The 14,650-nt window shown below is 40.1% G+C and overlaps 2 protein-coding genes across 3 annotated transcripts; one reads left to right on the top strand and one right to left on the bottom strand.

Moving 5' to 3' along the window:
- The first annotated feature begins 4,484 nt into the window (after positions 1-4,484).
- Positions 4,485-5,726, top strand: LOC134210681 (putative transferase CAF17, mitochondrial). 2 transcript variants are annotated; one of them, XM_062686876.1, is made up of 2 exons: positions 4,485-4,621; positions 4,703-5,726. In XM_062686876.1, the coding sequence occupies exons 1-2, from the start codon at positions 4,618-4,620 to the stop codon at positions 5,719-5,721; spliced, it is 1,023 nt and encodes a 340-aa protein (XP_062542860.1). In that variant the 5' UTR covers positions 4,485-4,617; the 3' UTR covers positions 5,722-5,726. The 2 variants fall into 2 exon arrangements, with proteins under 2 accessions (XP_062542860.1, XP_062542859.1); XM_062686875.1 differs by having other exon boundaries at positions 4,691-5,726.
- Positions 5,727-6,600: 874 nt separating this feature from the next.
- On the bottom strand, positions 6,601-7,236 carry LOC134210682 (U6 snRNA-associated Sm-like protein LSm5). The gene is made up of 3 exons (XM_062686877.1): positions 7,065-7,236; positions 6,805-7,001; positions 6,601-6,702 (listed from the first exon to the last, which is right to left on the bottom strand). Exons 1-3 carry the CDS (start codon positions 7,108-7,110, stop codon positions 6,667-6,669), a joined length of 279 nt encoding a protein of 92 aa, XP_062542861.1. The 5' UTR covers positions 7,111-7,236; the 3' UTR covers positions 6,601-6,666.
- Positions 7,237-14,650: the final 7,414 nt, after the last annotated feature.

The following is a 14,650-nucleotide window of genomic DNA, read 5'->3' as shown; positions in this document are numbered from 1 at the left end:
GGCGGCGTGCAAGAAGGCGGTGTGTGGCGGCGAAGAATGAACCACGAGCTCGCCCAACTCTATGGCGAACCCAGTATCCAGAAGGTAGCTAAAGCCGGAAGGGTACAATGGGCAGGACATGTTGCAAGAATGCCGGACAGCAACTCTGCAAAGATAATGTTCGCTTCCGATCCGGCAGGTACGAGACGGCGTGGAGCGCAGCGAGCGAGATGGGCAGACCAGGTGCAAAACGACTTATCGAGCGTGGGGCGTATTCGAGGATGGAAGGATGCGACCTCGAACCGTGTATTGTGGCGTCAAATTGTTGATTCAGTGTTATCTGTTCAGATGTAGACTAAGGCTTTGGTCCGATTCGTGAATCAAAATCAAATTAAACTTAAAAGTGACAGTTCGGAAATTATGAAATCCCCCGCTCATAAGAATGGCTGGTGCTACCCAGCAAGACCAACAAAACATCTATCAGAAATGATTCAATATCTGTCAAACGTAATCTTGTTCTGCGAGCAGGGTTATTTTTTTTTGTGGTTTAAAATTCTGTTTATTTGTCAGTTCATTAACAGTTAAAAGAGTTTACAAATTTAAAAATTAACGTCCAAGTGAAAGTTCAATGAATTTACATCTACAACATCGTTACTTAAATTAACAAAATTGATGTAATTAATAAACATTCGTAGGATCGCTACTCGTTTTCGTTTGTTGATACCTGCCAGTGCAGGTTTCGCTAAATCTTCGAATGAGAGTCTTCTCCATCCATCCATTAGCCCGGTTAGTCTCTGCTGTAGGACCGTCCACGCCGGGCCGACACGAGCACAAGAGCAAAATTTGTGTTGGAGCGTTTCTTGTTGTTGGTTCCCGCAATGGGTGCAGTTATCATTTGCTACACGCTGCATTGTGTATAGTAGCTTCCGATGTTCGATTTTTCCATTTACAAATAAGTACATTTGTGAACGATGGGCTGAAGACAGCTGTTTGACGGCGATGTTTTGCCATGCGCGTGGCCAGTCGATCATCGGACTGTTTTGTTCCACCTTAGGCCGTTCCGTTTGTTGAACGAAATGTTGGTGGATTTGCACGGCGGAGGAGTTTTGTTGAATTTGTGGGGGGATTTGGGATAAACATGTAAGGATTATTCTGATGTCGGGATGATCTATTGGAATTGCAGGGCGAGGATCAGCGGGGAAGAGGAGGGATCTATAGTACGGAAGGGAATCAATCTCTTTCAAATGTCTGTTCGTGGCCAGACTACGACTTTTAATGGCGGGAATGTGTAGGTTCAAACCACCATGCTCCCTTTTCCTGGTCAACTGCATGATCGGCACGCGAGCGACTATTCCTCTCCACAGGAACGTCCCCATCGTCGCTGTTATCTTCGCCGTGTGTATTCCTAGTGGAGGCAGCACCGACGAGAGGTACCACAATTTGGAAGTGCCGAAGGTGTTCAGCATTATTATCTTCTGGTGCAGCGTCAGCGTACGATGAGACTGCAACCACATTTGTTGAGAAAATTTACCCACGGGTTATTTGCAAATTTTTGAACTGTCATTTTTAAGTTTAATTTGATTTTAATTCTCGAATCGGACCGAAGCCAAAATGAAAAAAAAATGAATGTATTTTTATTAGGTTCTGTCTCATTTGGAGAATTAAACTTAAAAGTGACAGTTCGAAAATTAGAAAATCACCCCGTTATAGGAATGGCTGGTGCTACCCAGCAATTCCAATAGGACATCGATGGAAAATGATTCGATATCTGTCAAAAGTAATCTTGCCCTGCAAGCAGGGTTATTCGATAATTATGGGAATGTCACTTCTAAGTTTAATTTCAGTATATCCAATTGAGACAGACCCTTAAGGCTACCTTAGAGCACCTCCACGGGAGTCCCCATCTGGGTCCCTATCGCTATTTCCGGGCCCCATATAGGGACCCACTTCTACACCGGTAGTATCTAAACGGGAATGTAAAATAAGAACGCAACTCAAAATTAGCCGTGAGTTTCCAAATTTAGCGCCCCACACTGGGTTGCTAAATTTCTATACAGGGTTGCTATTTTGTGAAACGTCACTTTGGTGGGTCTCGTGGCCCAGTTCAACTCTGCCAGTGTTGATATGTTTATTTTGCGTAAAAGCACAGATAACAGATGTTGAGGCTAGCATTCCATATGTGTGTAAACATCCGCAACCGTTAAGCCCCAAACGCAATACAACGGAACGGCGACGGAAACGGCAAATTTGACAGAAAATATATGGGCTAACTGTCAAATTTTCCGTTTCCGTCGTCGTTCCGTTGTATTGCGTTTGGGGCTTTAATTCAAATGTATTTTAAATTGGGACCGCGTTTGGCAATCGATTGGAGATGGCGCAAGAATCATTGTTATTGAAAACGCAGCCCGATTGCGGCTGTCAAATGCATTGGCTGCATTCGACGGTTGTAATTCAGCTGCATCCTTATGTACTGCCGCAATCAGTTGAGTAGATGGCAGTAGTGGGCCAACGTATATCAATTCAAAAGTTTACACAAGATTTTCAATAAAATTTGTTCTAGCTTCAATGTCTGTTATCTGTGGTAAAAGTAATTATACTAATGAACCAGCTACAACGAGGCGCGCACCGGTGCTCGCCAAGGATTTTTGTGAAAGAAAATCCTATTGATTTTGTTTTGCAAGTTATTTCCACAGGAGGATGCCTTCCAGGAATGACTCAGAAAGATTCTTTAACAATTTCCATTATGTTCTCCCAAGAGTTCCTCTAGAAAATGTTCCGCAAGTTTATCTTTTCTTTGGTTTATTTATACAGACTGTTTTTTTTTTAATTTTTTCTACGAATCCCCGAAAGAATTCCCCGGCAAAACTTCCTGAAATGTTTGGGTTCTTTTAAAAACCTTTGCAGAAGTTCCCTCAAGAGTACTGCTATAAGGTTCTGCAGAAGTTCTTCCAAGAATTCCCTCAGAATTATTTAAAAATTTCTTCCAGAAAACACCCGGGAGATGTTAAAGAAAAATTCCGCGGACCACATTCCCGAGGTGTGAGGCTACCCTTAGGCTTTGGTCCGATTCGCGAATTAAAATAAAATTAAACTCAAAAGTGACAGTTCGGAAATTATGAAATCTCCCGCTCATAAGAATGGCTGGTGCTACCCAGCAAGACCAACAAAACATGTATCAAAAATGATTCAATATCTGTCAAAAGTAATCTTGCTCTGCGAGCAGGGTTATTTAACAATTTTTAAACTGTCACTTTTAAGTTTAATTCGATTTTAATTCACGAATCGGACCAAAGCCTTAAGCCCCAAACGCAATACAACGGAACGGCGACGGAAACGGAAAATTTGACGGAAAATAGCCCATATATTTTCTGTCAAATTTGCCGTTTCCGTCGCCGTTCCGTTGTATAGAGATGAGTGACGTTTAACGCTCGCACACTGATGTGCAATTCGGCATGTGTAAATACATGTTTGTTTTCCTTCTGCTCATAACCTCAAAATTGATCGAGTCATCACAATGGTTGCGAAGGAGTCAAAAAATATATGGAAATATACTCATTTTTACCCAAACTTTGCTGAGTAGCACTATAGATAGTGGAATATATAGATGAGCGAAGATAAATCCTCTGTCTCCAAACGAACTGTCAAACGTGTCTCCAAACGAGCATGACGTCACGATTTCAATGGAAACGTTAAGGGCTGTGACGTCATATGCGTGTGCACGGGCAAAAAAATCGACTCAGCCATGCTTTCGCTCATCTATAGATTCTACTATCTATAAGTAGCACCATCTAGGAGTGTTTGTTTTCCTTTTATCGCCACTCACACATTCGGACGTGAGAATCTCAATTGCGTTTGGGGCTTTAGGGTCTGTCTCATTTGGAGAATTAAACTTAAAAGTGACAGTTCGAATATTAGCTAATAACCCGGTAATAAGAATGGCTGGTGCTGCCCAGCAATTACAATAAGACATCGATGCAAAATGATTCGATATCTGTCAAAAGTAATCTTGCTCTGCGAGCAGGGTTATTTGATAATTATTGAAATGTCACTTTTAAGTTTAATTTAAGTTTAATTCTCCAAATGAGACAGACCCTTAGTGTAGAACAACAAACTAATCAGATTAATCCACTCCAAATAATCTAAACGTTGTTTCCACCTGAATTTTCAGGTACATTTTACGTGCACACGTAGCTGCAAATGCTTCAGAAAATTCAGGTGAAACTTACGTGTCCGGTGAATTCTATCCAAAACTCAGGTAGAACTTACCTGATTTTCATGTAGAATGAAATTTCTATCGGAAAATCAGGTAAAAGTTACGTGAATTTCAGGTGGAAAAAATCTACGTGTTTTTTCAGGTGGAAAGAACGTGCAGATTTTTTTGGGTGTCGGCATCTGACGTTTGAAGCTTTTTGAGGATTCGGCGAGGATTCACCTTAAGAGGAAAAACCAAATTAACCCAAATTTGAGTTGTCTCAAACGAGCGTGTTCCATACTGATTTATTGACAGTTTTCCGGCAGCAAAACAAAACAAATTCAAACAAGAGAATTTAATCAGCTGGAAGGTCAAAATCTGGAACAGGAATATTATTTAATCTGTTAAGTGTCTAGTTATCATAAGCTTTATTCATTTACACAGAAATGGGTGAGTACAATAAAAATTATTTACGCTCATACATATAAAATATATAGCCAATCTTCGTCTGACTGTTAGTAACTATGCCAGGGCGCAACAGTATATTGCGAATTCAGCTAATGCTCGCCAGAAATGTTCCGATTCAGAATGTACATCAAAGGCGATGGCTTGGGAGCGTGGTACTCGAACCCTTGAAGAAACGATCCGTTTTGAGCGTACAAGGAAGTGATGCGATCCCCTTCATGCAAGGGTTGATAACCAATGACATGACTCACTTTGCGCGCGGTTCAAACTCAATATATGCAATGTTCCTTAATACTTCCGGCCGTGTTATGTATGATTCTTTAATATATAAAAGCATCAGAGATCCAGACGAACACTTTTTTATAGAATGCGATACGAGTACCGTGGACCAACTTGCAAAGCATTTGAATTTGTTTCGTGTCAGGAAGAAGGTGCAAATATCAAAACCAGATTTGCAACCATGGGTGGCATTTACCAACAGAAAAGAATCACAGGATCAGAGTCTAACAGCTGCATTGACAAAAGGGAACATCGATGGTGCTTTTATTTATAAGGACCCACGCCTAGAGGAACTCGGATATCGTATTCTAGTGGGAAGCAGTACAGGACTTGATGATTTAAAAGCAATGTTTCCCGTAAAAACTGTTTTCCTTGAGAATGGTTCATATGTCCAACACAGGTACGGCCTGGGTATAGGAGAAGGCGTAGAGAATCACCCACCTGGCAAATGTTTTCCCTTGGAAAACAATAGCGACTACTTGCATGGCGTGAGCTTTCACAAGGGCTGCTACATTGGTCAAGAGCTTACCGCTCGGACACACCACACAGGAGTTGTACGGAAACGATTAATGCCCTTGGTTTTTGATCAGCCGGTCCGGGAGGGTCAATTTACGAGCGATGCTGAAATCAAAACCAAGGATGGTCAACCGGTTGGGAAGTTGAGGGGCTATTATCAGACCGTTGGAATAGGTTTACTACGAGTTGAGAAGGTTTTGTCCAATCAATCCCTAATAGTAGGCGATACAGTTCATTGTACGACTAATAAACCGGATTGGTGGCCAACTGAACAACCTAAAAAGCACTGAATCAAGTAATAACATTTTTACATACATTTAGTGACATGGATTATTCTTACAATCTCTTTTTCAGAAAAGCACAACAAACAATCTGACTTGAAAACGTCAACCGGACAGTTTTCCTGTGAGTTGTGCAAGTGGACTGAGACATTCGATTATTATGGCCGAGATCCTCCATTTGTGAGAAACATCGCATTTCACGAGGATTGTTTCATAATGAAAGATCCATTTTCACCGCCACCGTCCGTGGGGCAAACGTCTACCGTAGAACACTTCATCGTAATAGGAGCCAAATGTAAATTATGTTCAAGAGTTGTGTGTAATGACTGTAGTTATCTATATACGAAAACTTATTGCAAGCATTGTAGCTTGATGAATATCAATTTGTTTCCGCTAGATATTCAAAGTAAAATTAAAAGGCAATTTCAAAAATGAAACTGTTGTGCTTATATGATCCGAAATCCGAATACTGTATTCAATAACGGTCGTTAGCTAAATTGGGTGTTATACGTACAGGACTCTATTGTTAACCAGTGTTGTTTAACTGAACAAGAAAATAAACCACCAAAAAATAAAATCAAGGTAGCTAGAGCAATTTGTTTTTTTTTCTCATAATTTTTTGTGTAAACTATAATACAAATTATGAACGATAGCCAATTTGACCTCCCAAATACATAAACCCCGATAGAAAATTGCATTTACGTGGAAAAGAATACCATTTTCTTTTGTTAAACCGATTAAGGTCGCCCCGAAAATTGATGAAATCTGTTCGTGTGATACTGAAATTGTTTTCAGTATTTTTTGTAAGATTGTTTAAAGTTATCCTCATGACTTGCTTGAATATCATAAAGGATATTTCTTTCGATAGTAAAATGTTGAACATGAGTATAAATTACAAAAAATCATACCGTCTTTTCAGTCCATACAATGAAAACAATTCACACTGCTGTACACTCAGTTAGCCTCCGGTAGGTCTCCTCCAGGAACAAGCTACGAGAAGCAAATGAAAATAAATTCCATTAGTACCGCTGTAAGAAAAGAACACAACCAACACGATTGCCGGTGGTTCGTGTCACGGATGAATCTACTCACCATGGTTATGTTGTTGCCGTTCAAAAGAATCTGATCCAGCTTGGTGATTCGTCTTCCCTCGGAGGTGTTCTCGTACTCTGTCACATCCTCCAGCAGCATATTAACGAAATCATCGAACCCAAGCAGCGTGCCGACGATTTCCTTGTCGTTTTTCATAATGATGTGTATCCGAGAACCGATGCATTTGTCCACCAGTTCTAAACGATTCGTTATAACAAAATTATTTAATAATGTAATTTAAAGCAAATATTTGTACTCACCAAGTGGCAACAACGTGGACTGGTTTGGGACGGTAGTTTGAGCCATTTGTATTCACTTTAGCTTTAGTTTTAATGGAAATTTCCAAAATTTAACTCCGGAACTATTAAAAATATTACTTTTGGCGGTGCCCACGATTGTTGTGTTGTTATTTTGAAACAAACTTTGTTTACCTGCATGCTGATCAAATCAAGCTTTTCTTGCAAGAAGGGCATAAAGTACAAAACATTCAACACTGAAAATAATTGAAATTATTTAATCTGTTCACGTATTTAATATTATATTAGATTTTTTTAAAACTCTTCTCAAAAATTCTATTTATTATATATAGGGTGGGTGTACCAATTATCGCCATACATAAGAACAACTATTTTTTTTTAAATAAGTAAAAGGCATGTTAATGCACGCCCGCATAAATCCAAACGATAGCCGAACCATTATTGGAACGGTATACGTTCCAGGTTGAACCATAATGATAATGGTACTTAACCATAACCGTACTGTAGTCTGATAACGTTTTGACCATAGTGACTATGGTTTTCGTAGACCGGACTGTATGAGCAACGGGTTGTTAAGAATGTTAACCGTAAGAGAAAACGATTTTCTTCATACATTTTTGGAGGAAAGATTGTATCAGTACTATATTGATTATGGTTCGTAGACCGTAAACTTCATTTATTAAGGTTGAGATAATTGTTTTACCATGTATATGTATTGTTCGAAGAATTTACTGTTAATGGGTAACGATATCAACTATGTCCATGATATATTTGTAACTGTACGAACAACGGTAAATTTGTATGCGGGGGACTTTATATATCAAGCAAAAGGTTTTACTTCCTGCTGCTTAGAACAGCTGTGAGACGATCCCCACCAGTGCGTAAATAAAGCCAAAATAGCAACATCTATCATAACGCGAACTCGCACCGGTCGTTGGTACAGTAGACGTTCGATAACTGCAAGTCATTTAACTGCAATGCTTTTTAACTGGCTACTACTACGAACGGCTACTGTATTACAAAAGTTGGAGCGCGTTCTGAAAACAAAAAAAAATCCTGATTTTATTTATTTCCGTGTTTGCCTCAATAGAGATGAGTGACGTTTAACGCTCACACACTGATGTGCAATTCGGCATGTGTAAATACATGTTTGTTTTCCTTCTGCTCATAACCTCAAAATTGATCGAGTCATCACAATGGTTGCGAAGGAGTCAAAAAATATATGGAAATATACTCATTTTTACCCAAACTTTGCTGAGTAGCACCACCTAGGAGTGTTTGTTTTCCTTTTATCGCCACTCACACATTCGGACGTGAGAATCTCAATAGCAACCGGATATTCGCGAAGTCGAAGCAAATTCTGCTCTTCCCTCCTATGGGAAATCCCATTGGTATCTGTCAGAGTTTGAATGAAACATGGCCGCCATCTCCTCTTCTCTGTTGCTCTACTGTAAAAACCCATAAAGAACTGTCATTGCTTGTGTGAAGAATTTTGCTTCGACTTCGCGAATTCATCACCGGTGCGAAGCATGATTGCACTTCAACAACCTTGATAGAAACAACCGGAACGAGAACAAGTGTATAATAAAAATATGAACCCATTTCGTTCCTATACTAGACACTCATTTGGATACACATCGGTGGAGATCGTCTGAAAACCACAATAAAATTAGCTTAATCATTAAAATTGATTAATCCATAATAGGAACGCATGCACCAGTTGTGGCACTATTCTTAATTTTGGTTCCTTATTTGGCAAATCCCATTGTTTTCTTATGGGATTGGCCAAAGGAACCAATAGTGCGACAACTGGTGCAAAGGACTTCAAAAATTAAGCAAAATCAATTTTTATAATTATGCTTTGCTTGTTTTGGAGGAGATCAAAGGTTTTATCCGTTTTATCGTATCATGTGAATATGCTTTATCGATATGAACTTGGTTTGCAGTGATTTGATTGGCCATTTGGCATATAAAGCACTAGTGCGACAACTGGTGCTATAGCCACAACTGGTACATCTAGCCTATCATATATACGAATCATATAATTGCAATCCCAAGGTTCCAAAATGCTGTCCACGTTATGTAATTAATTTCTATAGGTTCACTCAAGCATTCACAATTTTTCAAATATTTACTATACATACATATACGTAAATTTCCGATTCCTTAATCTCAATCTACAATAGAGCTAATAAACTAATTTACTACTTCGTGCTACTTCTGTTCAATCTACTCGATTAATTAATTCAAATTTGTTAAATTCATAGATGCATTTTGTAATACAGGTTTGATCATTTAGTAGATTTTTAATATCACTTTTATGGTAAACTTCCTCCGGAAGTTCCTCCGAGAATTGCTCTGGAAGTTCCTCAGAGAATTCCTCCGGAAGTTCCTCCGGGAGTTCCTCCGGAAGTTCCTCCGGGAATTCCTCCGGAAGTTCCTCCGGGAATTCCTCCGGAAGTTCCTCCGGGAATTCCTCCGGAAGTTCCTCCGGGAATTCCTCCGGAAGTTCCTCCGGGAATTCCTCCGGAAGTTCCTCCGGAATTCCTCCGGAAGTTCCTCCGGAATTCCTCCGGAAGTTCCTCCGGAATTCCTCCGGAAGTTCCTCCGGAATTCCTCCGGAAGTTCCTCCGAATTCCTCCGGAAGTTCCTCCGGGAATTCCTCCGGAAGTTCCTCCGAATTCCTCGGAAGTTCCTCCGGAATTCCTCCGGAAGTTCCTCCGGGAATTCCTCCGAAGTTCCTCCGAATTCCTCCGGAAGTTCCTCCGAATTCCTCCGGAAGTTCCTCCGGGAATTCCTCCGGAAGTTCCTCCGGAATTCCTCCGAAGTTCCTCCGGGAATTCCTCCGGAAGTTCCTCCGGGAATTCCTCCGGAAGTTCCTCCGGAATTCCTCCGGAAGTTCCTCCGGAATTCCTCCGAAGTTCCTCCGGGAATTCCTCCGAAGTTCCTCCGGAATTCCTCCGGAAGTTCCTCCGGAATTCCTCCGGAAGTTCCTCCAGGAATTCCTCCGGAAGTTCCTCCGGAATTCCTCCGGAAGTTCCTCCGGGAATTCCTCCGAAGTTCCTCCGAAATTCCTCCGAAGTTCCTCCGAAATTCCTCCGGAAGTTCCTCCGGAAGTTCCTCCGGAATTCCTCCGGAAGTTCCTCCGGAATTCCTCCGAAGTTCCTCCGGGAATTCCTCCGGAAGTTCCTCCGGGAATTCCTCCGGAAGTTCCTCCGGGAATTCCTCCGGAAGTTCCTCCGGGAATTCCTCCGGAAGTTCCTCCGGGAATTCCTCCGGAAGCAGGGGGGTAGTAAGCCTGTCATCCACGAACAAATCAAGCGTACCTAAGATGTATGATCCGGGCCTCGCCGCTTGGGAAAGGCGGGCCACCCTGGGCCACCCCGCTTGGCAAGTGTAACATTTTTCGAACTGGAATCTTGTAGGATATTGGTTAACCTACACTACTGCTGACTAACGAAAAAATTGTGGGATTGTTTATTTACATTTGCTTCATACTACATGCAGAGGAGGCGCGATGCACCGCATATTACCCCCCTGTCCGGAAGTTCCTCCGGGAATTCCTCCGGAAGTTCCTCCGGGAATTCCTCCGGAAGTTCCTCCGGGAATTCCTCCGGAAGTTCCTCCGGGAATTCCTCCGGAAGTTCCTCCGGGAATTCCTCCGGAATTTCCTCCGGGAATTCCTCCGGGAATTCCTCCGGAAGTTCCTCCGGGAATTCCTCCGGAAGTTCCTCCGGGAATTCCTCCGGAAGTTCCTCCGGGAATTCCTCCAGAAGTTCCTCCGGGAATTCCTCCGGAAGTTCCTCCGGGAATTCCTCCGGAAGTTCCTCCGGGAATTCCTCCGGAAGTTCCCCCGGGAATTCTTCCGGGAATTCCTCCGGCAGTTCCTCCGGGAATTCCTCCGGAAGTTCCTCCGGAAATTCCTCCGGAAGTTCCTCCGGGAATTCCTTCGGAAGTTCCTCCGGGAATTCCTCCGGAAGTTCCTCTGGAAATTCCTCCGGAAGTTCCTCCGGGAATTCCTCCGGAAGTTCCTACGGAAGTTCCTCCGAGAATTCCTCCGGAAGTTCCTCCGGGAATTCCTCCGAAAGTTCCTCCGAGAATTCCTCCGAAAGTTCCTCCGGGAATTCCCCCGGAAGTTCCTCCGGGAATTCCGCCGGAAGTTCCTCCGGAAGTTCATCCGGGAATTACTCCAGAAGTTCCTCCGGGAGTTTCTCCGGAAGTTCCTCCGGGAATTCCTTCACGAATTCCTCCGAGAATTCCCCCAGGAATTCTTCCGAGAATTCACCCAGGAATTCCCCCAGGAATTCCTCCGGGAATTCCCTCAGGAATTCCCCCGGGAATTCCCCCAGGAATTCCTCCGGGAATTCCCCCGGGAATACCTCCGTTCTTTGCTCTTTGTTCTTTGTTCTTTGTTCTTTGTTCTTTGTTCTTTGTTCTTTGTTCTTTGTTCTTTGTTCTTTGTTCTTTGTTCTTTGTTCTTTGTTCTTTGTTCTTTGTTCTTTGTTCTTTGTTCTTTGTTCTTTGTTCTTTGTTCTTTGTTCTTTGTTCTTTGTTCTTTGTTCTTTGTTCTTTGTTCTTTGTTCTTTGTTCTTTGTTCTTTGTTCTTTGTTCTTTTGTTCTTTGTTCTTTGTTCTTTGTTCTTTGTTCTTTGTTCTTTGTTCTTTGTTCTTTGTTCTTTGTTCTTTGTTCTTTGTTCTTTGTTCTTTGTTCTTTGTTCTTTGTTCTTTTGTTCTTTGTTCTTTGTTCTTTGTTCTTTGTTCTTTTGTTCTTTGTTCTTTGTTCTTTGTTCTTTGTTCGTTGTTCTTTGTTCTTTGTTCTTTGTTCTTTGTTCTTTGTTCTGTGTTCTTTGTGCTTTGTCCTTTTGTTCTTTGTTCTTTGTTCTTTGTTCTTTGTTCTTTGTTCTTTGTTCTTTGTTCTTTGTTCTTTGTTCTTTTGTTCTTTGTTCTTTGTTCTTTTGTTCTTTGTTCTTTGTTCTTTGTTCTTTGTTCTTTGTTCTTTGTTCTTTTGTTCTTTTGTTCTTTGTTCTTTGTTCTTGTTCTTTGTTCTTTTGTTCTTTGTTCTTTGTTCTTTGTTCTTTGTTCTTTGTTCTTTGTTCTTTTGTTCTTTGTTCTTTGTTCTTTGTTCTTTGTTCTTTGTTCTTTGTTCTTTGTTCTTTGTTCTTTTGTTCTTTGTTCTTTGTTCTTTGTTCTTTGTTCTTTGTTCTTTGTTCTTTGTTCTTTCTTTGTTCTTTTGTTCTTTGTTCTTTGTTCTTTGTTCTTTGTTCTTTTGTTCTTTGTTCTTTGTTCTTTGTTCTTTGTTCTTTGTTCTTTTGTTCTTTGTTCTTTGTTCTTTGTTCTTTTGTTCTTTGTTCTTTGTTCTTTGTTCTTTGTTCTTTGTTCTTTGTTCTTTGTTCTTTGTTCTTTGTTCTTTTGTTCTTTGTTCTTTGTTCTTTGTTCTTTGTTCTTGTTCTTTGTTCTTTGTTCTTTGTTCTTTGTTCTTTTGTTCTTTGTTCTTTGTTCTTTGTTCTTTGTTCTTTTGTTCTTTGTTCTTTGTTCTTTGTTCTTTGTTCTTTTGTTCTTTGTTCTTTGTTCTTTGTTCTTTTGTTCTTTGTTCTTTGTGTTCTTTTGTTCTTTGTTCTTTGTTCTTTGTTCTTTGTTCTTTGTTCTTTTGTTCTTTGTTCTTTGTTCTTTTGTTCTTTGTTCTTTGTTCTTTGTTCTTTGTTCTTTGTTCTTTGTTCTTTTGTTCTTTGTTCTTTGTTCTTTGTTCTTTGTTCTTTTGTTCTTTGTTCTTTGTTCTTTGTTCTTGTTCTTTGTTCTTTGTTCTTTGTTCTTTGGTCTTTGATCTTTGTGCTTTGTTCTTTGTTCTTTATTCTTTGTGCATAGATATTTATTCTGTGTTCTTTGTTCTTTGTTCTTTGTTCTTTGTTCTTTGTTCTTTGTTCTTTGTTCTTTGTTCTTTGTTCTTTGTTCTTTGTTCTTTGTTCTTTGTTCTTTGTTCTTTGTTCTTTGTTCTTTGTTCTTTGTTCTTTGTTCTTTGTTCTTTGTTCTTTGTTCTTTGTTCTTTGTTCTTTGTTCTTTGTTCTTTGTGCTTTGTTCTTTGTTCTTTGTTCTTTGTTCTTTGTTCTTTGTTCTTTGTTCTTTGTTCTTTGTTCTTTGTTCTTTGTTCTTTGTTCTTTGCTTTGAATGATTATGTAAAGTAAATTAGACTGAATCCGACTGGATCCAGCCTTTGCAAAAAATAGTGCTTTCAACTCGATTTTTTCAGTACTCATAGTATTAATCCAAATCGGCAAGCCTCGGTAGATGAACGTACATCTCCTGCTAAAATAATCATCTTTTTGCATAAATTACTATTATGCAACTCGTTTGAGTTTTATAGTGGTAAAGCACTTTCTAGAAACTAGTTACTATTGTCGGAAATAAAAATCTGAAGGGTTATGTACAAGACACGACCGCCCAACGTAAACTACGTAGAACAGTTTGGTGCATTGAGGAATGTAGACATATTTTAAGATAATTCATTCGATTACTTATGTCACTGGTTTAGAACAAAATTACCATAACTTAAAATATAAAAAATTGTTGGATACCGTAGTCAGGGGTGACGTCCGAGCCCTCACCGACAGTCTGGAGGTCGGATAACAAAATCGTTCAAAAAGGTCACTTATAATTCAGTTTTATTGTTCTCAGATACATTAAATCTATTCTACAAGCATTCTATGTAGTTGAAACAATGACCTATTCTCACCCCCATTTGACCCGTTGTCTCACCGACGACGGTACGATAACTTAAAATTTTAACTTTAAAATCCCAAGTGGTAATAATGCTTTTCGCAGATCCAACTGTTGCATTCGACTTAGAGTAAAATTAGTAGGGATTCAGTTTCATTCCAAATTTTCGACCACTATTCTAGTTTATTTGTAGTAATATATAGGTGGAAATAGTGGAGTATGATTATTAAATAATACTATTCTGAAATAAAAATAACTCACTAGCGTTACATGGTTATGATATCACAAGCAGCACACGTTGAGCCAATCTTGTTGCAGTAACCATATTGTGAGAGAATTCGGGCATATATAAGTTACTGTGATCGATGTGCAATATGTTTGTTGCTGGGGGTGTATACTGGTGAATGTGTGTACCACGATTTAGCGATTTTACGACAGATGCGAGACGATACACATCGGCCCTGAACCTTGCAAGAATTTCTGCTCTGGCTACGGACAAACAGCTGCCTCTGTCCAATGGTAGTCAGAGCATCGAGTCATCACTGGTGGAAGAATACGAGCCTTGGACCTTTGGCAGAATTTCCGCCTTCTGATATTTGGAGTGACGAGGAATAGTTGGCAGAGAAGGGATAAGTAGTCGTATTGTTGAGTCCGACAAAGAAGCGCGAGTCGATAAAACCCGGTTGCGCCAACTAGAAATCAACAAATACTAGCTATGTACCGTTTTGACTCAAATTCCGAACTTTAGCCTTTAAATACCCATTTTAACTTTATTCGTGTAATTTTCTCCACAGGAGTTTAAATTCGTTTGTTATCTTGATCCTCAGTGCAGAAAACCAATGACAGTTTTAGTTTTAGGGCGCTAAAACGCCAGTGTTC

This window comes from Armigeres subalbatus, chromosome 2 (assembly GCF_024139115.2).
Source record: "Armigeres subalbatus isolate Guangzhou_Male chromosome 2, GZ_Asu_2, whole genome shotgun sequence".
Lineage (NCBI taxonomy): Eukaryota > Metazoa > Arthropoda > Insecta > Diptera > Culicidae > Armigeres > Armigeres subalbatus.
Note: the sequence above shows the minus strand (reverse complement) of the source record. Positions and strands in the feature narration are given on the sequence as shown.